This window comes from Leucoraja erinacea, chromosome 16, assembly GCF_028641065.1.
Source record: "Leucoraja erinacea ecotype New England chromosome 16, Leri_hhj_1, whole genome shotgun sequence".
NCBI lineage: Eukaryota > Metazoa > Chordata > Chondrichthyes > Rajiformes > Rajidae > Leucoraja > Leucoraja erinaceus.
Genome location: NC_073392.1, coordinates 8,658,160 through 8,681,554, shown reverse-complemented (window position 1 = coordinate 8,681,554; position 23,395 = coordinate 8,658,160). Strand labels below are relative to the sequence as shown.

The 23,395-nt window shown below is 45.1% G+C and overlaps 1 protein-coding gene across 5 annotated transcripts in view; it reads right to left on the bottom strand.

Moving 5' to 3' along the window:
- The window catches only part of LOC129704505 (chemokine-like protein TAFA-1), a 366,980-nt gene that overhangs the window by 81,047 nt on the left and 262,538 nt on the right, over positions 1 to 23,395 (bottom strand). For all 5 annotated transcript variants that reach the window (XM_055647638.1, XM_055647639.1, XM_055647637.1 and 2 more), the window contains one exon: positions 13,522 to 13,662. In XM_055647638.1, coding sequence (XP_055503613.1) covers positions 13,522 to 13,662 — 141 coding nt within the window. The remainder of the gene's footprint in view (positions 1 to 13,521; positions 13,663 to 23,395) is intronic.

The window sequence follows — 23,395 nt, the reverse complement described above, 5'->3', positions numbered from 1 at the left end:
ACCATGCCAATTAACCTGCAAACCTGTACGTCTTTGGGGTGTGGGAAGAAATCGGAGACCATGGAGAAAACCCACGCAGGTCATGAGGAGAACATACAAACTCCATACAAATAGCACCCTTAGTCAGGATGGAACCCGGGTCTCTGGTGCTGTAAGGCAGCAACTCTACTGCTGCGCCACCGTGCTGCCCCAAACCTAAATATTAGGTTTCTATTGCACAGGACAACACATAAATGAATTAACATTAACCAGGTTTCTGTGTTGTAACAGTTAAGTGCTGGATAGTAATTGTTTTCCACATCGATTATTTATGCAGGAAAATTTGAAACACAAGATTCCTATAACATGGAGAGCAGAAGATGGCCGATGTTTCACTGAGGATGGTGGGTTGTTGCAAGATTGCCTTGTGTGAGTGTGATTTAGGCGTTGCTGTTTAGGGAGATGAGGAAGAGAAGATATTTATGTTGCATTCTGACATTTTAATGAAAAAACATATTTTTTTAAACTTCATCCATGATGATGTGTTTCACAGGAAATCCATACACTCACAAAAACACTGACATTGGCACTCCCCAATATAGCCTTTCATCTGCCTTCTGCTCTTCAATATTATAATCCCCCCTGTGGATCTGTATAAGTCTTGACAGTTAGATCTTTTCCCATAATATAACAGAAGGTATTAATTGTGTTTTACCCATTAGGTAGGAGAATATTTCACTGGCTTAATGTTCCAATTAACTAACTGGGGATAGACACTAATGCCCAAAACATTCATTGTATTGAGAGATTGAAAATCACCAATTCTCCATTGGGGAAATTTAGATGGCTGCATACAAATGATTACGTTTTATCCTACATTATATTCTTTAATGCAATGGTGTGCAGATTTTTTATGTGATTGTTGGCATTCAATTACCACTGAGCCAGCCTGGTGCCAGCTGCTGTTTTATAATTGGCGACTAAACAATGGGCTTGCTCACAGTGGGCCAAACTCGCGCTAACTCTTAGGCGACCCGCAAAGCCCCCTACTTCCGTACCACTTCACCAGGGTGGCTGAGTGGGTAACAGTGGGTGGCAGGCTTGGGCAGTGCCGCTCGAAGTTCAGACCAGATACAAAGTCTGTCTGGCCCTACATGCCTATCTTCGACAGGACCCGTTAGCTTTGATTTGACCCATTGGTTTTGAGTCTGAAGAAGGGTCTCGACCCGAACCGTCACCTAGTTCATCTCTCCAGAGATGTTGCCCGTCTATCCAATAGAATTGGATAGATGCAGCACGGTGGTGCAGTGGTAGAGTTGCCGCCTTACAGCGCCAGAGACCCGGGGTGATCCCGACTATGGGTGCTGTCTGTATGGAGTTTGCACGTTCTCCCCGTGACCTGCGTGGGTTTTCTCCAGGGTGCTCCGGTTTACACCCACACTCCAAATACGTACAGATTTATAGGCTAATTGGCTTCGGTAAAATTATAAATTGTCATTAGTGTTTGTAGTATCCTGTTAATGTGCGGGGATCGCTGGGTCAGCGCAGACTCGCTGGGCTGAAAGGCCTGTTTCCGCGCTATATTTCTAAACTAAACTAAACAAAACTAACGAATGCAAAAAAAAAAAGCTTTTCACTGTACACGTGACAATATTAAACCTCAACCTAAACCTTCACGATAGTTCAGGGAGTCAATCGGATGGACCACATCGCACACTTAATAATTCCAAGAAGTTTGCAAGTAAACTCCAGACATCTCGAACTAGTTTGCAAACACTTGCAGAAGAACATGATGTTAGAACCCCAGTGTGCAGCTATGAATGCAGCTATGCTTTACGTACCTTGGGCTAGTTTACCATGTACTTAAGATGATTAAAGCACAGGGAATATTTGCGAAGATGTTGCCAGGACTAGATGGCACAGTGGTGCAATGATAGAGTTATTGCCTTACAGCGCCAGAGACCCGGGTTTGATCCTGACCATGTTTGTACATTCTCTCCGTGACCTGCATGGGCTTTCTCCGGGATATCCAGTTTCCTCCCGCACTCCAAAGATGTGCAGGTTTGTAGGTTAATTGGCTTGGTATAAATGTAAATAGTGCTAGTGTGCGGGGATCGCATGTTGGCGTGGAACGGTGAAACTTGGAGTGCAAAAGGCAAAGGGGTCATATCGATGTGTAGAAAATCATGAGGGGAATAGATTGAGTTAATGCACAGATTATTTTACCTAAGGCAGGGAATAAAAAACAAGAAGGAATAAGTTTAGGGTGAGTGGGACATGATTTAATATGAACCTGAGGCAACTTTTTCACACCGAAGGTGGTAGGTATATGGAACAAGGTGTCATGAGGAGGTAGCGAAGGCAGGTACTACAACTGCATTTAAAAAACACGTGGATTGATAAGAAGGGTTTAGAGGTATTTACAACGATACGGACCAAATGCAGGCAAATTGGACCCATTTAAATGGGACAGCTTGGTTGGAATGGACAAGATGGGCCAAAGGGCCTGCTTCCTAGCTGTATGACTCCATGACTCAATGCCCTCTGTTTCGGAGTCAGATGAAGGGTGGTTGTTTAGGGACAAAAAACTATCCCTTATGCAAATTGCTCCAGAAATAATTCCGAAGTCTGAGCTTAATAGAAAAGTAGTCCAATAATAAGCATGAAGCTTGCATTAGCAAGCTGAGCGAGCAGCCAATCTGTGCCCTGAGGCACTGTTTCCACTGCCGAGACTGGAGAAATTTCACACCCCATTACAGAGCAAATCTACATATCCATCGCAGTCAATCAGATCATCCACAACCTGGCAATAAAGTAGATAGAGACAAAAAGCTGGAGTAACTCAGAGGGACAGGCAGCATCTCTGGAGAGAAGGAATGGATGACGTTTCTGGTCGAGACCCTTCTTCTGACTGAGAGTCAGGGAGGGGGACACCAAATGTATGGGAAGGCACAGAACAAAGCAGAGCCGGCATCGATGACTCAGGAAAGGTAGAGCCCACAATGGTCCATTGTTGGCTGGGGATGCGGTGAGAACAAAGGGGGGACCCAGCGTATGGGGAGGGGTCGCCGGGATGAAAGGGGGACTAGATGGAATACTTTAAAACTTTGACGTTGCCCAATATGTGGCGACTCTTTGCACACTTTGTACGCAAAACAAAGAATCTCACTGTGACATGTCACGTGTGATAATAATGTACAATTCATTCATTCATTCATTCATTCATTCATAACAAAGGACTACAAACCGAAGTTAGCAAGAGTTATCATGGCCAACAATGGACCATTGTGAGCTCCACTTTTCCTGAGTCATCGATGCAGGCTCTGCTTTGATCTGTACCTTCCCATACCTCCAGCATCCCCCTCCTTGACTCTCAGTCTGATGAAGGGTCTCGACCCGAAACGTCACCTGTTCCTTATCTCCAGAGATGCTGCCTGACCCGCTGAGTTACCCCAGCATTTTGAATCTATCTTTGGTGTAAACCAACATCTGGAGTTCTTTCTTAGAAATTAAGTAGGCTGAGGTGCTACTTAGAAAATGCTGAGGAGTGAGAAGGAAAAAGTGATTTTCATAAGGACATAAGGTCATCAGCGATAGGAGCAGAATTAGGCCATTCGGCCCATCAAGTCTACTCCGCCATTTAATCATGGCTGATCTATCTCTCCCTCTTAACCCCATTCTCCTGCCTTCTCCAAATAACCCCTGTCACCCGTAATAATCAAGAATCTATCTCTGCCTTAAAAATATCCACTGACTTGGCCTCCACAAAATTCTGTGGCAAAGAATTCCACAGATTTACCATCCTCTGACTAAAGAAATTCCTCCTCATCTCCTCCCGAAAGGAACAAACTTTAATTCTGAGGCTATGGCCTGTAATCCCAGACTTCCACCACAAGGCATCCAGGCCATCACGGACTACAGACCCTCCAACACCACCACCACATCCAGCGACGCCTCCTTCCTTGAGGAGCTTAATCACTTCTATGGCCGCTTCGACAGGGACAATCTAGAGACAGCCATCAAGGCTGTGCTACCTGCCGATCACCAACCCCTCACACTCACCCCCTACGACGTGTACGTGGCACTGAGTAGGACTAATGCACGTAAAGCTGCTGGCCCTGACGGCATCCCCGGGCGCGTGCTCAGGGCCTGTGCTGCGCAGCTGACAGACGTCTGGACTGACATCTTCAACCTGTCACTTGCCCAAGCAGTTGTCCCCACTTGTCTTAAAGCCACCTCCATCGTGCCAGTGCCAAAACACTCCACTGCGGCAAGCCTCAACGACTTCCGCCCAGTTGCACTTACCCCCATCATCACCAAGTGCTTCGAGAGGCTGGTCCTGGCACACCTCAAAAGCTGCCTACCCCCCACACTGGATCCCTATCAGTTTGCCTACCGCAAGAACAGGAGTACGGAGGATGCCATCTCAACGGCACTTCACTCCGCCCTCTCCCACCTCGACAACAGAGACACTTACGTATGAATGCTGTTCATCGATTACAGCTCAGCATTCAACACCATTATACCATCAAAAACTGATCACCAAACTAACCTGGGCATCGCCCCTCCTCAGCATTCAACACCATTATACCATCAAAACCTGATCATCAAACTCTTTCAGGAAATTCAGTCCCCCCCCCCCCCCCCCCCCCCCCCTCCCAGTTCTGTGGAGGTAAGACAACCTGGGCATCGACCCCAGGAAATCCCTCTGCAACTAAGGATACTGGACTTTCTAACTTTCAACAGAGCCCAGTCTTTCAAGTCTTTATTGTGATATAAAACAGTAAGATAGACAAGCAACCTCTTCAACCCAGCGCATCTTCACTAGAAAACTCCTCGTGAATGAGGCTTGACACCGGACATGGTCGAAGGATACACCTTCTCCCTCTCCTGTCCAAAACGAATCCCCAACTAAACTGTGTGCTGAGCCCCCTCCTCTACTCCCTCTTCACCTATGACTGCACACCTGTACATGGTACTAACACCATCATCAAGTATGCAGATGATACAACGGCGATTGGCCTCATCAGCAACAACGATGAGCTGGCCTACAGGGAGGAGGTCCAGCACTTAGCAGCATGGTGCGCTGACAACAACCTGGCCCTTAACTCCAAGAAGACCAAGGAGCTCATTGTAGACTTCAGGAAGTCCAGAGGCGGCACGCACACCCCCATCCACATTAACGGGACGGAGGTGGAACGTGTTTCTAGCTTCAGGTTCCTGGGAGTCAACATCTCCGATGACCTCTCTTGGACCCACAATACCTCTACTCTGATCAAGAAGGCTCATCAGCGTCTCTTCTTCCTGAGGAGACTGAAGAAGGTCCATCTGTCTCCTCAGATCCTGGTGAACTTCTACCGCTGCATCATCGAGAGCATCCTTACCAACTGCATCACAGTATGGTATGGCAACTGCTCTGTCTCCGACCGGAAGGCATTGCAGAGGGTGGTGAAAATTGCCCAACGCATCACCGGTTCCTCGCTCCCCTCCATTGAGTCTGTCCAAAGCAAGCGCTGTCTGCGGAGGGCGCTCAGCATTGCCAAGGACTGCTCTCACCCCAACCATGGACTGTTTACCCTTCTACCATCCGGGAGGCGCTACAGGTCTCTCCATTGCCGAACCGGCAGGTCGAGGAACAGCTTCTTTCTGGCGGCTGTCACTCTACTCAACAACGTACCTCGGTGACTGCCAATCACCACCCCCCCCCCCGGACACTTATTATTATTTATTCAAATCGTTTGCTGTGTCGCTCTTCCAGGGAGATGCTAAATGCATTTCGTTGTCTCTGTACTGTACACTGACAATGACAATTAAAATTGAATCTGAATCTGAATCTAAATCTATCTGCATCCACTCTATCCAAGCCTTTGGGTGCAATAGAATATGAATCTGCTCGTGTTATACGCTGTTTGATTGTTCCTATTTTATATTTGTGCTCTAAAAATAATTATTTTCCACCATTTTCCTCACTTGTCCAATTGCACGGGCGTGATATTTGGAATGTTTGAATTGCCACTTGCCTGCATTTGATAACACTGTGCCCCTATCACAAGGTAGCTGGAACACAAACTCATGCACTTGCTCATTCCATCTGGAATCATGGCTGTAGTTGTCTGACGTTATTGCATGCCAAGACAAGCAAGCCATCAGCCCTGGCTTGTACGCAATACATTTTCGTGATGCCAACTGCAAAATCCTACAAATGCTCTTGGATGGCGCAGCGGTAGAGTTGCTGCCTCACAGCGCCAGAGACCCGGGTTCGATCCTGACTACGGGTGCTGTCTGTACGGAGTTTGTACATTCTCCCCGTGACCACGTGGGTTTTCTCCGGGTGCTCCGGTTTCCTCCCACACTCCAATGACATGCAGGTTTGTCGGTTAATTGGCTTTAGCAAAAAATGTAAATTGTCCCTTGTGTGTAGGATAGTGCTGGTGCGAGTGGATTGCGAGTCAGAGCGGACTCGGTGGGCTGAGGGGCCCTGTTTCCGCAACGTATTTCTAAACTCTGACTCCTGTCTCTGACATCTGACCCCATACTCTTCTTGTCAGAAACCACAAAGGATCTGGAGGCAAAATATTGAGAAGGCCGGTGACAGTGAGCATTAACCTGTTTACAAAGATCCACTTGGCGGGTTCTCTTGTTCCAAAATGGTGCCGATGGCTTCTGACACTTGTCTTGAGACTCAGATCCTACACTTTAAGAAAGTGGTAGGGTGGATGGTGCAGTTGATGAGGCTGCCATTAAATGGCATCTGTCCTCTGAACTTTGCAAGCATCAGCTTGTTGCTGCTCCCTTTGGTGCCACTTCCTCAGATGCTGCTCGTCCTTGTGCTCATCCCCTTGGTCATCATCCTTCTCCAATGTGTACACGGTCCAGTGTGTTTGTTCTCTTATTTAGATGTAGATTTAGGTGCAGTGTTGAAACAGCATCTTCGGGCCCACTGAGTCTGCACCGACCAACAATCACCCCTTACACTAGTACTATCATTCACACCAGGGACAATTTACAATATTACCAAAGCCAATCATGCTTCAAACCTGTACGCCTTTGGAGTGTGGAGGGAAACCGGAGCACCCGGAGAAAACCCACATGGTCATTAGGAGAATGTAAAAACTCTGTACAGATGGCACCCATAGTCAGGATCCAACTCTGGTCTCTGGAGCTATAAACCAGTAATTCTACTACTGATCCATCCTGCCATCCCAATCTATCTATCCCTTTCATAATGTTAGATACCTCTATCAGATCTCTTCTCAACCAGAGAATTGGTATGCAGGTACACAAAAATGCTGGAGAAACTCAGCGGGTGCAGCAGCATCTATGGAGCGAAGGAGATAGGCAACGTTTCGTCCCGAAACGTTGCCTATCTCCTTCGCTCCATAGATGCTGCTGCCCCCGCTGAGTTTCTCCAGCATTTTTGTGTACCTTCGATTTTCCAGCATCTGCAGTTCCTTCTTAAACAATTGGAATGCAGGTATGTACAGTATCTGCTGAGATGCATTAAAGGACAAACCAGTACTATTAAAACAAATGGCTTCATTAAAATACCACAGATCAACGTGTAGAACTTGTAGCAGGTTATGAACCCAATATCACCACCATCCATGGTTAATGTAGTTAGTGCAGGAACTCATTTCATATATCTGGCAGAAATAGCCCCTGGATGATAATTATATGTATCTTTTTCTTTCTTTTGCCCGAAAGAATTTAGAAAAATTATTCAAAAATTGGATTCTCAAATAATAAATATCTATTAAATTGTTTTTTTTTGAATAACCTGGAGAAAAGATGGTTAACATGCCCATGCAAATTGTATTCTGTGCCTTCTCCACAGAGGTAATCAATAAGCAATTTATTAGCTTATTCTGGCGATCAATAAACACATCTCATGATGATGTTGAATCAAGAATGTTAAGAAAGAAGAAACGAGACACAAAAGGCCACGTCTAGTAAAAGGCACAGAGTCAGATTAGATGTTAAAATGGAAAACTACAAGATTGATATGAAATCTTGATATGAAAAAGGCTTGGATAGAGTGGATGTGGAGAGGATGTTTCCACTGGTGGGAGAGTCCAGGACTCAGAATTAAAGGGCGTTCCTTTAGGAAGTCTCTGCTTCAGAGGGTGGTGGAGGCCGGTTCTCTGGATACTTTTAAGAGAGAGCTAGATAGGGCTCTTAAAGTCAGGGGATATGGGGAGAAGGCAGCAACAGGGTACTGATTGTGGATGATCAGCCATGATCATTGAATGGTGGTGCTGGCTCAAAGGGCCGAATGGCCTACTCCTGCACCTACTGTCTATTGTCAGTTGTCTATTTAGGAAGGAGATGAGGAGGAATTTCTTTAGTCAGAGGGTGGTGAATCTGTGGGATTCTTTCCACAGAAAGCTATGGAGGCCAAGTCAATTGATGTTTTTAAGGCAGAGATAGATAGATTCTTGATTTGTACAGGTGCCAGATGTTATGGGAAGAAGGCAGGAGAATGGGGTTAGGAGGGAGAGATTGATCAGCCATGATTGAATGGTGGAATAGACTTGATGGGCCGAATGGGCTAATTCTCCTCCTATCACTTAGTTCTGTAAAGTTATATAATAAATTAATTGCCGCCAGATACTACCACATGTTCACTATCTACTTTGTGCAAAGACAAGACATACTGCTTCATCGAAACAAATGTCATCAGAACTCTTTCTCTGTATTTTCACTCACCATGAATTAAAACAAATTAATTATTTTATCTTGCTATATCTCAATAATCGTTTTTTCTCATTCTACCTTCACAGACACAGAGGAGTTTGCATGAAAATTTAATGATTATCCAGTTCATATTATCAGATATACCATTTCTTACCATGGAGCAAATCCACCATTAAGATGGTAGATTTGTCCATAGTGTGTTTACACAGGAATTTGCACGTACATCACTAAGTACTTCATTAGGGCGACACGGTGGCCTTACAGGCCAGAGACCCGGGTTCAATCTGTACGTTTGCCGTCTGTACGGAGCTTGTATGATCTCCCTTTGACCAGTTTTCTCCGAGATCTTCGTTTTCCTCACACACTCCAAAGACCAACAGGTTTGAAGGTTAATTGGCTTGGTTAAATGTCCCTCGTGTGTGTAGGGAAGTGTTAATGTGCAGGGATCGCTGGTCGGTGCAGACCCGGTGGGCCGAAGAGTCAAAAATCTGCGCTATAATTCTAAACTAAACTAAACTGAACTAAAGTTAAAGATTTAAGGGCCTGTCCCACTTAAAGCTATTTTTAGGCGACTGTCATAGTCGTAGAAAGTCGCCGAAAATCCGACGACTGGACCCGCCCTTCGACATAAACTTTGAAATAGAATCATTACTTTAACAACAAAAACAAAACCAAAGTCAGCATCGGCGACAACCTACGTTAACCTGGTGACAACTATGACAGCACTTACGTCAGGCGAAGTCAAACTACGCTCATTGGCGTCAAACACATACGCCTCTGTAGTTGCCTAAAAAATTGCCTAAGTGGGACAGCCCCTTTAAGGGTTGCTGTCGGTATTAAATGAATAGCTTCTTATTAGTTATTTTATGCTGGACCTCTTGGTTGACCTTTCGGGGTTGTAACATGCAAACAATCTATCTGCTTGCATTTGCAGTTGCTTCTGACAGTGAAAGGCTGGAAGGAAACTGCTTTCGACGGGCAAATTAAAACATAAAGTCAAATTCACCAAAACAGCCAGCGATTAGTTTGCACTTTATATACTAGTTTATGATAATAAAAGTGGTTTGCCAAAATGATATGGAAAGCTTATTGTTTGCGATTACATTTAATAAATTATAGATCCATATCACGCCTGGTTGGCATTTATGAAACTTCTGTATTTATGGTCACTGTTTACGCGGCGAGATTTATGTGAACAATGGATTTCATTGCACCCCGGTGTATGTGTCAATAATGTAAGTGGAACCTGGATGGAGACAATGAAATATTACTGCAGTTTGAAAAAGGAAAGCTACAATTAGTGTGCCGTAAATCTGGGCGATGGTCTGAATTGAAGTATAGATATGTCAGAGTGATGTTTATCTCTCTTGCTTTAAGTTCAATGGTCTAAATCTTCTTGGAAATATAGCAGCGAGTTCCTGACACAAAATATTATTAATGTGGAGGTCATCCCGCAAGTTCGTGGAAAGACGTGATCGGCACAAGCTGATCGGGCATGATTTGCTGGTCAGTTTCTGGCAATCTGCCATCTGCCTTGTCTGAAAAGAATTGCGCTACCAACAGCCTCTTTCAGTTTAGTTTAGTTTAGAGGTACATCATGGAAACAGGCCCTTCGGCCCACCGAGACCGTGCCGACCAATGGTCGCCCATACATAGGGTTGCCAACTGTCCCGTATTAGCCGGGACATCCCGTATATTGGGCTGATTTGGTTTGTCCCGTACGGGACCGCCCTTGTCCCGTATTTGATTGCCACTACTCGGGTCGAGGGGACTGTCGGGTCGGAGCGCCGCGTCCGGCCCCCCGTCACCCGTCCTGACATAGTGCAGCCCATGGAGTGCAGCAGCAGCACCACGCCCTTGGCCCCATCGGTCGGCAGCCCGGCCAGCTGTCCGACCTTCGGATCTTCGCTTACCGCCGACACCACCACCACCCCATGGCCGATCATCGGTTCATGAGTTGGATGGGGTGCCGGACTTTGCGCGCGACATCGCACGGCTCGGGCCAAAACTCCTCAGCTGGCTCACCGGCTGGGCTTTGTGTACAGACCAGCACCCGGGCCAACTCATCATTCACCCAGCCACGGCCGAGTCGGTCAACGAATTGCCGTCAGGAATTTGTCCCGTAATTTGATCTTTTGTCCCTCGTTTGGGAGTGAGAAAGTTGGCGACCCTACCCATACACTAGTTCTATCTACACATCAAGGGCAATCTACAGAAACCCACAAACCTGTACGTCTTTTATTTTTAAGAACCTGCTAGATTTTCATTTTAAATTGCCGATTAAATTCCCAAAAGAGATTTAGGTCTCATTCTAAACTACTTTTAAAGGAAACTGTTAACACAATCAAGTTACATTCCTGAAAATTAGTACATTCTTTTTAGAGTAATTTGTTCTGCAAGTTTATCCTCACTTTTCTGTCCTTCTCTCTCCTAATCCATCTTTACTTTACTTCAAGTGATTTTTTCTTTTGCATCTTTTTTCACTCCACTTTACACTTCTTCTCCATCATTTCTGTATCATATTCCATCCGTAAAGAGATTGACCATGGAGATACCATCTTGTTCTCGCTAACCTTAAACATTCCTGATGCTCTTTCACCTTTGAACTCGCTATTCCACCGTCACCACGTGCATCCATCAAGTGAAGTCATAAATCGTAGTAAAATATAGTTCAGACAAAGTTCCCACAGTACTTGATGTCTGACTCTAGAAAGATAACGTTAACGTTTAGGCTAGTTTGGAGATTTAGCGCGGAATCAGGCCCTTCGGCCAACCGAGTCAGCACCAACCAGCGATCCCCGCACATTAACGCATTCCTACTACCAAGGACAACTTACACATGCACCAAGCAAATTAACCTACATATCTGTACGTCTTTGGAGTGTGGGAGGAAACCGAAGATCTCGGAGAAAACCTAGGGGAGAATAGACAATAGACAATAGACAATAGCTACAGGAGTAGGCCATTCGGCCCTTCAAGCCAGCGCCGCCATTCAATGTGATCATGGCTGATCATCCACAATCAGTATCCCATTCCTGCCGTCTCCCCATATCCCCTGACCGCTATCTTTAAGAGCCCTACCTAGCTCTCTCTTGAAAACATCCAGAGAATTGACCTCCGCTGCCTTCTGAGGCAGAGAATTCCACAGATTCACAACTCTCTGTGTGAAAAAGTGTTTCCTCATCTCCGTTCTAAGTGGCTTACCCCTTATTCTTAAACTGTGGCCCCTGGTTCTGGACTCCCCCAACATCGGGAACATGTTTCCTGCCTCTAGCTTATCATATAAACAGGTAGCACCCGTAGATGGGATCGAACCCGGGTCTCTGGCGCTGCAAGCTCTGTAAGGCTGCAACTCTACCGCTGCCCCACCACAGCCACCTTGTGCGCAGACAGCATCTCCATTGTTAATAACCCAAACTTTAAACCTCAATGGTTCAATGGTACTTTTCTTGACACATGTGCAAAGTGCAAAAGCACTTCATGATATTAAACAGTTTTTTTTCTCATTTATTATATTCTTTAAAGAGTACTATGTTTATATATTCCGTTGTGCTGCTGCAAGTAAGAATTTCATTATTCCATCAGGGACATATGATAATAAATCACTCTTGACTCTTGACTTGAGTACTGCCATACCTAATCATGTCCTCGATTAGTAGATTGTGCAGGAATAGTCCACTGATCCTACATGCAAGAAGCGTCATGTTTTGGTGCCATTTTCAAAGTCATAAGGTCATAAGATCACAAGCAATAGGAGCAGAATTAGGTCATTTGGCCCATCAAGTCTATTCCGCCATTCAATCATGGCTGTTCTATCGCCCCCTCCTAACCCCATTCTCCTGCTTTCACCCCATAACCCCTGACACCCGTACTAATCAAGATCTATCTATGTCTGCCTTAAAAATATATTTTAAGAGGCCATTAACTTGGCCTCCACAGCCTTCTGTGGCAAAGAATTCCAAAGACTCACCAACCTTTGACTAAAAAAGTCCCTCCTCATCTCCTTCCAAAAGTCCTTTAATTCTGAGGCTGTGACCTCTAATCCTAGATTCTCCAACTAGTGGAAACATCTTCTCCACATCCACTCTATCCAAGCCTTTCGCTACTGGGTACATTTCAATGAGGTCCCCCCCTCATTCTTCTAAACTCCAGCGAGTGCTGGCCCAGTGCCATCAAACGCTCATTATATGTTATCCCGCTCATTCCTGGAATCATTCTTGTAAACCTCCTCTGGACCCTCTCCAGGGCCAGCACATCCATCCTCAGATATGGTGCCCAAAATTGCTCACAATACTCCAAATGTGGCCTGACCTGTGCCTTGCTGAGCCTCAGCATTACATAGTATTCCAGCCCTCTTGAAATAGATGCTAGTCCAGTCCATGCTCTAGGTATTATTAAGTGTGCAGATAATTGACGGACCATTTTTCCATCACCATAATAAATATTCTATGAGCGTTTAGTTATTAGTGTTAACTAAACCATCCCATAAACAGTGGGCACAGTTGCTGTAGCATGATTCAAAGTGACTTTAATTTTATGAGGAGACACAGCAATAGCAGACAGTTTGAGCTAAAGAGCCTTACTGTGCTTTAGCCTTAATACAAATAAAACATAAATGAGCATTTTGATTAGATTTTGCGTTAGCTCCTTCAGAGGTCAGTATTTATCTGATTAATTACAAAGACTGAAGACTCATTTTTGCTGCTGATTCATTTAAATCTAAGTTTCCAATTTAATGGTACAGGCCGAGACAGAGATCACGTTGCCTGAGATCTGACTCGTATTCCATTTAATACATCTCTCCGTCTGTGATTTTGAATTGGATTATTATTGATCTAATTTACTTGCCATCAACACACGAAGGTCTGGCTCTTGTTGTACCAGCCACTTTCCCCGGCAGACAGGAACACTTCACAGTCTGTGATCGCTCTTCGATTCGATTCTTGTTGCAGCATCTGTGCGCGGCGATCACTTCACACGTCCCCCCGTCTGAAAGGGAAGAGATAGAGATTACATTCTCCATCATAGACCTCTCTAGAGGCATACAGCACGGAAACAGGCCCTTCGGCCCGACTCGTCCATGCCGACCGTGATGCCCCATCGAAGCAAGTCCCACTTGCCTGCTTTTGGCCCATATCCTTCTAAACCTTTCCTGCCACAGTCCAGTTCAGTGTAACAAGGGGCAGTGAAAAGCTTTTGTTGCGTGTTAACCAGTCAGCGGAAAGACAATCCATGATTATAATCGAGCCATTTACACTATACAGATACACGATAAGGGAATAACGTTTAGTACAAGGTAAAGCCAATAACGTCCGATCAAAAATAGTCTGTTATAGTACCTGCCTCAACTACCTCATCTAATAAGCTTGTTCCATACCCCCACCACCCTTTGAGTGAAAAGAAGTTGCCCTGTGTTTCCTATTAAATCTTGCCGGCTCACCGTCAACCGATGTCCTCTTGTTCCTGATTCCCCTACCCTCTGGAAAAGACCATGTGCATTCATCCTATCTATTCCCCTCATGTACTTATGCACCTCTATATCATCGCCCTCAGTCTTGTGTGTTGCAAGGAGTAGATGCCTAGCCTGTAAATGCGCTAACAGTATGAAGACGGGTTCCGACCTGAAGCGTCACCTATCCACCTTCTCCACGGATGTTGAAAATAGACGCAAAATGTTGGAGGATCTCAGCGGGTCAGGCAGCATCTCTGGAGGAAAGGAATAGATGGCGTTTTGGGTCGAGACCCTTCTTCAGACCGCTCAGGCTGAAGAAGCGTTCACGACCTGAAATGTCACCTATTCACTTTCTCTAGAGATGCTGCCCGTCCCGCTCAGTTCCTCCAGCATTTTGTGTCAATCTTTGGTGCAAAGCAGCATCTGCAGTTCCTTCCTACACTTTCTCATGGTATGCAGCCTAACCCACTGAGTTACTCCCCCTATCTCATAGAAACTCATAGATAACTAACTACCTCCCTCTAACTCATAGAAACATAGAAAAATAGGTGCAGGGGTAGGCCATTCGGCCCTTCGAGCCAGCACCGCCATTTAATATGGTCATGGCTGATCATCTCAAATTCCTATGTTAAACTATGTATCCATTGTCTATTTCCCTGGCTGGCAATTACTGAGTTAACACCTTGCTACCACGGTAGTCACATCAAGTCGTTAATCTTTCTTATGCTAATATTGCAAACAATAATTTCTATGCTCAAAAGATAATTAATAATTTGATGCCAATCACTGCTGGAGATCTGGAGATTACTGACAGTGTGTAATTATACGCGAACATTATTATGCCTCATTTAAATATTGCACTAATTCTGACGCTCCTTGTGTTCTATGTTCTTTCTCATTATAAACAACTATAACAGATCCAGGGAGACTGTATGTGACACTAATCTCCAAGGATATGAATTAACAGAGATATAATTTTGAAATTACAGGTCTTTTTGCACCACTTCATTACAGCTAAATTCAAGCACCGTATGAAAAGACTTTGGTTTCGTTTATCCAATAAGTCAATTCGTGGTCGTGCTGTCTGCTTAGACTGACTTCATTGGCACCTCAGGAGAGTCTTCCGCATAAATGCACAATGGTAGCAAACGCCTTCACAACTGACTTTATTAACTAAATGTTTAAGAAAGAACTGCAGATGCTGGAACAATCGAAGGTAGACAAAAAATGCTGGAGAAACTCAGCGGGTGAGGCAGCATCTATGGAGAGAAGGAATAGGCGACGTTTCGGGTCAAGACCATTCTTCAGACTGACCTGAAACGTCGCTTACTAACTAAATGAATGGTTTTGTATTGTCTACTCTACATGACCTGTTTAACGCACTGATTGTCAATTGAAACGTCTTTGGCGGTTTAAGCCAGGTAAGTACAACAAGTCATTTTGATTTTCCTTGCCGGTGCAGAATGAATGACCACGGAGCATGGGAAAATTTGAAAGCCATTGATTTCTAAACAGAAGTCTTAACTTGCTGCCATTATTAGTGCGCTAACGTAAGGAGGAATGAAAACAGACTGCTGGATATCCTCAACAGGCCAGTCACCATCCCAAAGGGATGAGATGAACCGAGTTAACAGTTAACTGTTAAGAGAGAAACAGAGAGGGAAACAGAGAGAGAAGAACAGAGTTCTGGTTAATGACCTCTCATTTGAGCTGCAATGCTTTAATGGACAAACAAAAATAATGCAAGTCTCAATGTTTTGATGGAGACACAAGAAACTACAGATGCTGGGATCTTGAACAAAGAATAAACTGCTGGAGGAACTCAGCAGGTCAGGCAGCATCTGTAGAGGCAATGGACAGGGGGGGGACCATTCTTGGAATGGCATGGGGTGGGGGGGGGGGAGGGGGGGGGAAAGAGAGATAGCTGGAAAGGAGAGTGGGAGACAGTACAAAGTCTGGCAAGTGATAGGTGGATACAGGCAAAGGTGGGGTGGGGGGGGGGGGGTGATTGGAAGAGACAAAGGCAAGAGGTAAAAAGGAGGCAAACAGGTGTCAAATCAGGAAAGAAGAGGACACTAAATACAAAGCCAGACTGAGAGTTATGGATGGATGGAGACTTGGCGGGGGGGGGTGAAGAGGGTGTATAAAAGAGAAATGAGGGACTGAGACGAGAGGTGAGGATACAGAGGAGGGGAAAGGACCAGAGCGACAAGGGTGACGAGTTTTAATAATAGAATAAGCTGAACAGAGTTTACAGGAGTGCATGAGTATTATTTGTCACTGAACGGTAGACACAAAATGCTGGGGTAACTTAGTGGGACAGGCAGCATCTCTGGAGAGAAGCAATGGGTGACATTTCAGGTTGAGACCCTTCTTCAGACTAAGTGGCAGGGGAGGGGGAGAGTAGAGATATGGTAGGGTAAGGTGTGAAAAGGACTGATCAAAGCAGACAATGCTCATGGAAATGTAGAATGGTTCATTGTTAGCTGACAGGAAGGTGACCGCAAGGCACACAATCAGTCACGTTAATCAGGAGGACAGTGAAACTAGTCGGAGAACTAGGGTGGCGGAGGGAAGGAGAGAGGCGGAATGCAAGGGTTGCTTGAAGTCAGAGAAATCGATATTCATGCCGCTGGGGTGTAAGCTGCCCAAGCGAAATATGAGGTGCTGTTCCTCCAATTTGCACTGGGCCTCACTCTGACAGTGGAGGAGGCCCAGGACAGAAAGGTCAGTGTAGGAATGGGAGGGGGAGTGAAAGTGTTTGGTGACAGGGAGATCGCAAAGGCCTAGGGGGACCGAGCAAAGGTGTAGAACGGTGCACAGAGTCAAAAAGAGAGAGATCAGGGTGGGATTCTATGACAAATTAAATATAGAGATAACCATCGCAACCAGCAGTTAAGATACCCGTGGGAGTCAGTGAAGTTACCACAGAGATGGAAAGTGTGGACACTGAAAGCACGTTGATGAATTTGTAGCTGCAATGTTAGAAGGGAGTTAATGAGTTTATGTTTTGAGGAATATTAATATTGATTTTTACAATAAAAATCCATGTGTCTGCTTGACAGACCAAGAGGTTCAGCTAATTTCACTCACGTTACTCTGTTTAATATGCAACAAAGCACATTAACAAAATTTTGCTGAACAGATATCACAAAGATCTCCATTCATAGAGCTATGCATCTAATTGTCCAGATGAAAATTGTAATTTTAAATTATGACAGCAACAATAAAGAGTTAATACGTTTTATTTTATTATTCTGCTTCATGATCTATTATGTTGCTTTTTGATTTTAATATCAACTCTTTGATTTACAATTTGGTACAATGTTTTTTGTATAATTTTGAAAGATAGAATTCCCTGAGGCAACAGGTAATAATGAACTCAACTCATTCAATAGAGATGAATACAACAAAATACATCTGTGGGAAGCAGATTAGCAAAGAGATTTCAAAGCAGTCTCCAACTAATTGTTTGAAAAGAAAGGTTTTATTTTTAGGTTAATGTGTTTTAAAATCCTGAAATATGTTTTTGGAATTAAGGCATTTTGGAATTTGAAAATTTGGGTTAAGGTGAAGGGGGAACGGTTTAATAGGAATCTGAGGGGTAACTTTTTCACTCAAAGGGTAGTGGGTGTATGAAACACGCTAACCAGAGGAGATAGTTGAGGCAGGGACAATTGCAACTTTAAAGAAACAATTAGACAGGTACATGGACAGGAGAGTTCCCTTCCTTAACCCTCGAGCTGTCTCCTCCCATCCCCCCGCCCTCGGGCTCCTCCTCCTCCTTTTTCCTTCCTTCTCCCCTCCCATCCCCCATCAGTCTGAAGAAGGGTTTTGGCCCCAAACGTCGCCTATTTTCTTCGCTCCATAGATGCTGCTGCACCCGCTGAGTTTCTCCAGCAATTTTGTGTACCTTTGAGTTTTAGAAGGATTTTGGCCAAATGCAGGCAGGTGGAACAAGTGCAGATCGGTGTGGGCAAGTTGGGCAGGTTGTTTCCACGTTCTGTAACGCTATGACATTATATCCATATAATCCCATGGAAAAATAGTAACTACATAGAATGGATACCTAGAATCAAACTCCAGTGAGGAATCAATGTTTTGCAGGAGAGCATGGTTGGAATGAAGAAACAAGGAACTGCAGATGCTAGTTTGCCAAGAAAAGACACAAAATACTGGAGGAACTCAGCGGGTCAGATAGCACCCTGGTCCGAATGCCTGATAAATGAAGATCATTGACGTTAAACAGATCTTTATGTGGGAGCAGAAAAATCTCCATATTTCTGAAGCATTGTACATCCCCTTTAGAGCCATCCCAGTTCAGCAGATGGAGGCTTTGTCAAAACAGCAAAGATTACCATGTGAGTGGGAGATGTCTGAACATATTGCAATTTTGCAAGCGAGACTTTAAACTAGTTAGATAAGGCAGCATTTTATATTTTAAAAATATTTTGCTCAGACTGTGCAATTGTTTGGGATTCAGTCCCCTTTTCACATTATAAATATCAATCCTTAAATGATAGTCAAAGTCAAACTGTGTGGAAACAGGCCCTTCAGCCCAACTTGCCTATGCTGACCAACATGTCCCATCTACACTAGTCCCACCTGCCAGCATTTGGCCTAAATCCCTATGAACCTGTCCTATCCATGTACATGTCTAAATGTTTCTTACACGTTGCGATAGTGCCTGCCTTCTCAGGCAGCTCGTTCCACATACCTACCGCCCTTTGTGTAAAAACGTTACCCCTCAGGTTCCTATTAAATCTTTCTGCCCTACCTTTAAAGCTATGTCCTCTGGTTCTCAACCCCCCTACTCTGGGCAAGGAACACTATGCTTTCATCCCCAGCCTATTTCACTCATTATCACACTCAATCTTGGAGTAGTCTGTAGATTACTTTCCTTGATACTCTTTGAGAGTATTTCCTTTGAAAAGTACAATGTTGTGTGTTTTATATTCACCACACACAAATATATGGCTACCATAAATTAATCAGTTAGGGAGGCACAGTGGTGCAGCTGGTAGAGCTGCTGCCTCACAGCGCTGGAGACCTGGCCTCGGAGTGCTGTCTGTGTGGAGTTTGCATGTCCTCACTGTGACTGCCTCTGGGTTCCTGGGTTTCCCCACCGCATCACAAAGTCATGCAGGGCTTGGAGGTTAATTGGCCCGCTGTGAAATTGTCCCTAATGTGTCGGAGAAAGAGGGATAAGATTGAACTAGTGTGAACAGGTGATCGATGGCCAGCCTGGACTCGGTGGGTCAAAGGGCGTTTCTATGCTCTATCTAGAAATTAAAACTAAAACAAGAACAAAATCTACCGCTGCAGTGTATAATAATGTTAAGAAGATGTAAAAAAAACACCAAGTTTACTCATGTATCACATAATTATTTTTTGAAATGTATCTAATTTGCATTTCTTAGTGTCAAAACAGCTTTACAGCGTCAGTAAGATTCCAGAAACACTTTAATGTGTAGGTTTCAATTGAATTGGTTCGATTGGCTTCTAAGGTTGCTACTAAGGCAGTTTAGGGCCTGTGACACGTGGCGATTTTTTAGGTGACTGCTGGCATCATTTACTGACGTATCAGGTCACCGAAAAATTCACGGCTTGGTGACGTATTGACGAGTGGTGTTTCCTCAAGTGTCGCAACTAGTTTCCAATTGTGGGAGAGTCTCAGACTAGAGGTCATAGCCTCAGAATTAAAGGACGTTCTTTTAGGAAAGAGAGGAGGGGAAATTTCTTTAGTCGGAGGGTGGTGAATCTGTGGAATTCTTTGCCACAGAAGGCTGTGGAGGCCAAGTCAGTGGATATATTTAAGGCAGGGTTAGATAGATTCTTCATTAGTAGGACAAGGGGTCACAGCTTAAGGATAAGGGGGAAATCCTTTAAAACCGAGATGAGGAGAACTTTTTTCACACAGAGAGTGGTGAATCTCTGGAACTCTCTGCCACAGAGGGTAGTTGAGGCCAGTTCATTGGCTATATTTAAGAGGGAGTTAGATGTGGCCCTTGTGGCCAAGGGGATCAGAGGGTATGGAGAGAAGGCAGGTACGGGATACTGAGTTGGATGATCAGCCATGATCATATTGAATGGCGGTGCAGGCTCGAAGGGCCGAATGGCCTACTCCTGCACCTAATTTCTATGTTTCTATGTGTCAGGGGTTATGGGGAGAAGGCAGGAGAATATGGTTAGGAGGGAGAGATAGATCAGCCATGAGTGAATGGCAGAGTAGACGATGGGCCGAATGGCCTAATTCTGCTCCTATCACTTATGACCTTCTGACCTCAGGAGATTAAGGAGATTTGGTATTCTCTTGAGCTTCTACAGGTGTACAGTGGACAGCATATTGACTGGTTGCATCACTCCTGGTTTGACAACGGGGACTGGAAATGAAAGTTAAGCGCTGGCATGCAGTTGGAGACCTGCTGTGTGCCCGCGGAAACATCTGCCTGATTAGATTTGCTCAGCCTTTCGACTTTAGAGATACAGCGTGGAAACAGACCCTTCGGCCCACCAAGTCAGCACACTGGTATGTGTGGAACGGAGCTGGAGGACGCGCCGCCAGGAGCAAAGGAGGACCCAGCGTGGGGGGAATGCCGTGAGAGGCGGGGGAAAGGACAAAGGAGGACTCTGGGTGGGGGGACAGTGTGAAGGGGGAAGAACAATGGAGGACCTGGAGCGAGGAGGAACTGCCGTGAGGAGATGGAGGGAGAACAAAGGAGCGCCCAGCATGGATACTTTGTAACTTTCTCAGCGCCCTTTACATGGTGACTATTTGCATACCTTGGGTAGGCAAGCACCGAATTTCAATGTGACTTGTCACCTGTGACAATAAAGTATTCAATTTAATTCAATAAATTCAATAGTACTATCCCACACACCACAGACAATTTACAATTTTACAGAAGCCAATTAACCTACAAACTTGCACGTCTTTGGAGTGTGGGATGAAACCGAAGCAGCCAGAGAAAACCTGGTCACAGGGAGAATGTACAAACTCCATTCAGACAGCACCTGTAGTCAGGATCGAACCCGGGTCTCTGGCGTGATGAGGCAGCAACTCTACCGCTGCGCCACCGTGCCGCCCAAGTCAAGCCTTTAGTCAAAATCCAACTTTGAGCTTCTCCATTGAAATGAATTTCAGGTCATGAATTCACCGAATCGGTGTCAATAACAACAATTAATCTCATTGTTGCCATATGGAACTGCTAACGATCCTGTCACTCCTGTGATTTATGGCCTCGTCATTACATTCAAAACTTGGGGCACAGCAGAACAAACCGATCTGCAAACATCTCACTCCAGAATGCAGTAAATTGTTTCTAAAAGTTTATCCAAATTTTCTTGAATGTGACATTTGTTTTAGTTCCAGTCTTGCCATCCACACTTCAGCTAGCGTTGGAAGGAAATGATTTTCAGAGCATAAAGCTGTTTTGACACTAAGAAATGCAAATTAGATACATTTCAAATAATAATTATAGCATACATGAGTACGATTGGGGCATATTGTTTTTACATCCCCTACACATTATTATGAATAATTTCACAAACGTTTCTGATATACAACATGTCCAACATGGTTACATGGTTTAGTGCGGCACGGTGGCACAGCGGTAGAGTTGCTTCCTTATGCCCCTGTCCCACTTAGGAAACCTGAACGGAAACCTCTGGAGACTTTGTGCCTCACCCAAGGTTTCTGTGCGGTTCCCAGAGGTTGCAGGTGGTTGCCGGAGGTTGCAGGTAGTGGAAGCAGGTAGGGAGACCGACAAAAACCTCCGGGAAACGCACGGAAACCTTGGGTGGGGCGTAAAGTCTCCAGAGGTTTCCGTTCAGGTTTCCTAAGTGGGACAGGGGCATTACAGCGCCAGAGACCCAGGGTTGATCCTGACTATGGGTGCTGTCTGCATGGAGTTTGTTCGTTCTCTCTGTGACCTGTGTGGGTTTTCCCCGGGTGCCCTGGTATCCAAACTCCAAAGATGTACAGGTTTGTTGGTTAATTGGCTTCGGTAAAATTGTAAATTGTCCCTAGTGTGCAGGATCATGTAGGTGTACGGGGTGCCTGCTGGTCGGCACGGACTCATTGGTGCAAAGGGATTTATTCCACGCTGTATCTCCAAAGTAACATAGAATTTACCCCAAGGAGTCTGAGCTGACTCTATGTAAGAGCTATACAGTTAATCTATGCCCTCTCCCAGAGGCCACACAACTTGTTTCAGGCACTTATTCTGTTCTGTTTTGAACTTCAGATTGAATCTGCATCCACAACTCCTTCTGGCTATGTCTTGCAAATTCCAACTATTCAATGCGTAAAATAATTTGTTTACATGCTACATTTCGCCCATCACGTCATTCAGTACCTCCTGGTTCTTAACCCGAGGAATTGTTTCGCTACATCCGTGGAGGCATGGTGGCGTAGCGGTATAGTTGCTGCCTTACAGCGACAAGGACCCAGGTTCGATCCTGACTACGGGTGCTGTCTGGACGGAGTTTGTAATTTCTCCCTGTCACCTGTATGGGTTTTCTCCTGATGCTCCGGTTTCTTCCCACATTCCAAAGACGTGCAGGTTTGTAGGTTTATTGGCATCTGTAAATTGTCCCTAATGGAACTAGTGTACGGGTGACCTAATGCAAGTTAAACAAAACTGAAACATATAAGCCACACTATCTAATCCTTTCATGCTTTACGATATCTCTTTCAGATTCACTCATCGCCACTGTAACCAGTTGCTAACCATTTTAACTCCTCTTCCCATTCCCACGTTGACCATTCTGTCCTGGGCCTCCTCCATTGCCAAGGTGAGGGCACATGCAAACTGGAGGAACAGCACCTCATACTCCACTTGGGTAGCTGACAACCCAACACTATGAATGCTGAATACTCCAATTTTAGGTAACTCCAAACCCCCTCCACTCCTCCTTCTTCCACCACTCTCCTTTCTTCCCCTGTGCCCCTCCCTACACATATTTCCCCCTTCCAGCTCTTCCCCTGTGCTTCACCATCGGCTGGAATCCCTTTGTCACACACCTATTTCTGTTAGTCCCTGTCTTCCAGCTGCATCCTCCCCTTCCTCTAGCTTCACCTCCCATTCCCCAAATCTTCAATCCCCTTTGTGTCACACACCTTCAGTCTGAAGAAGGGTTTCCCCGAAACGTCATTTCCCTGGTCTTTATCCAACTAACCTCTCCTGCCCAGGTCAGAGAGCCCCCTTATTTGCTGTGATTTTTCCTGCTCCTCCTCTCTTCCAGCTTTCTTTCCTCCCCCTACAATCA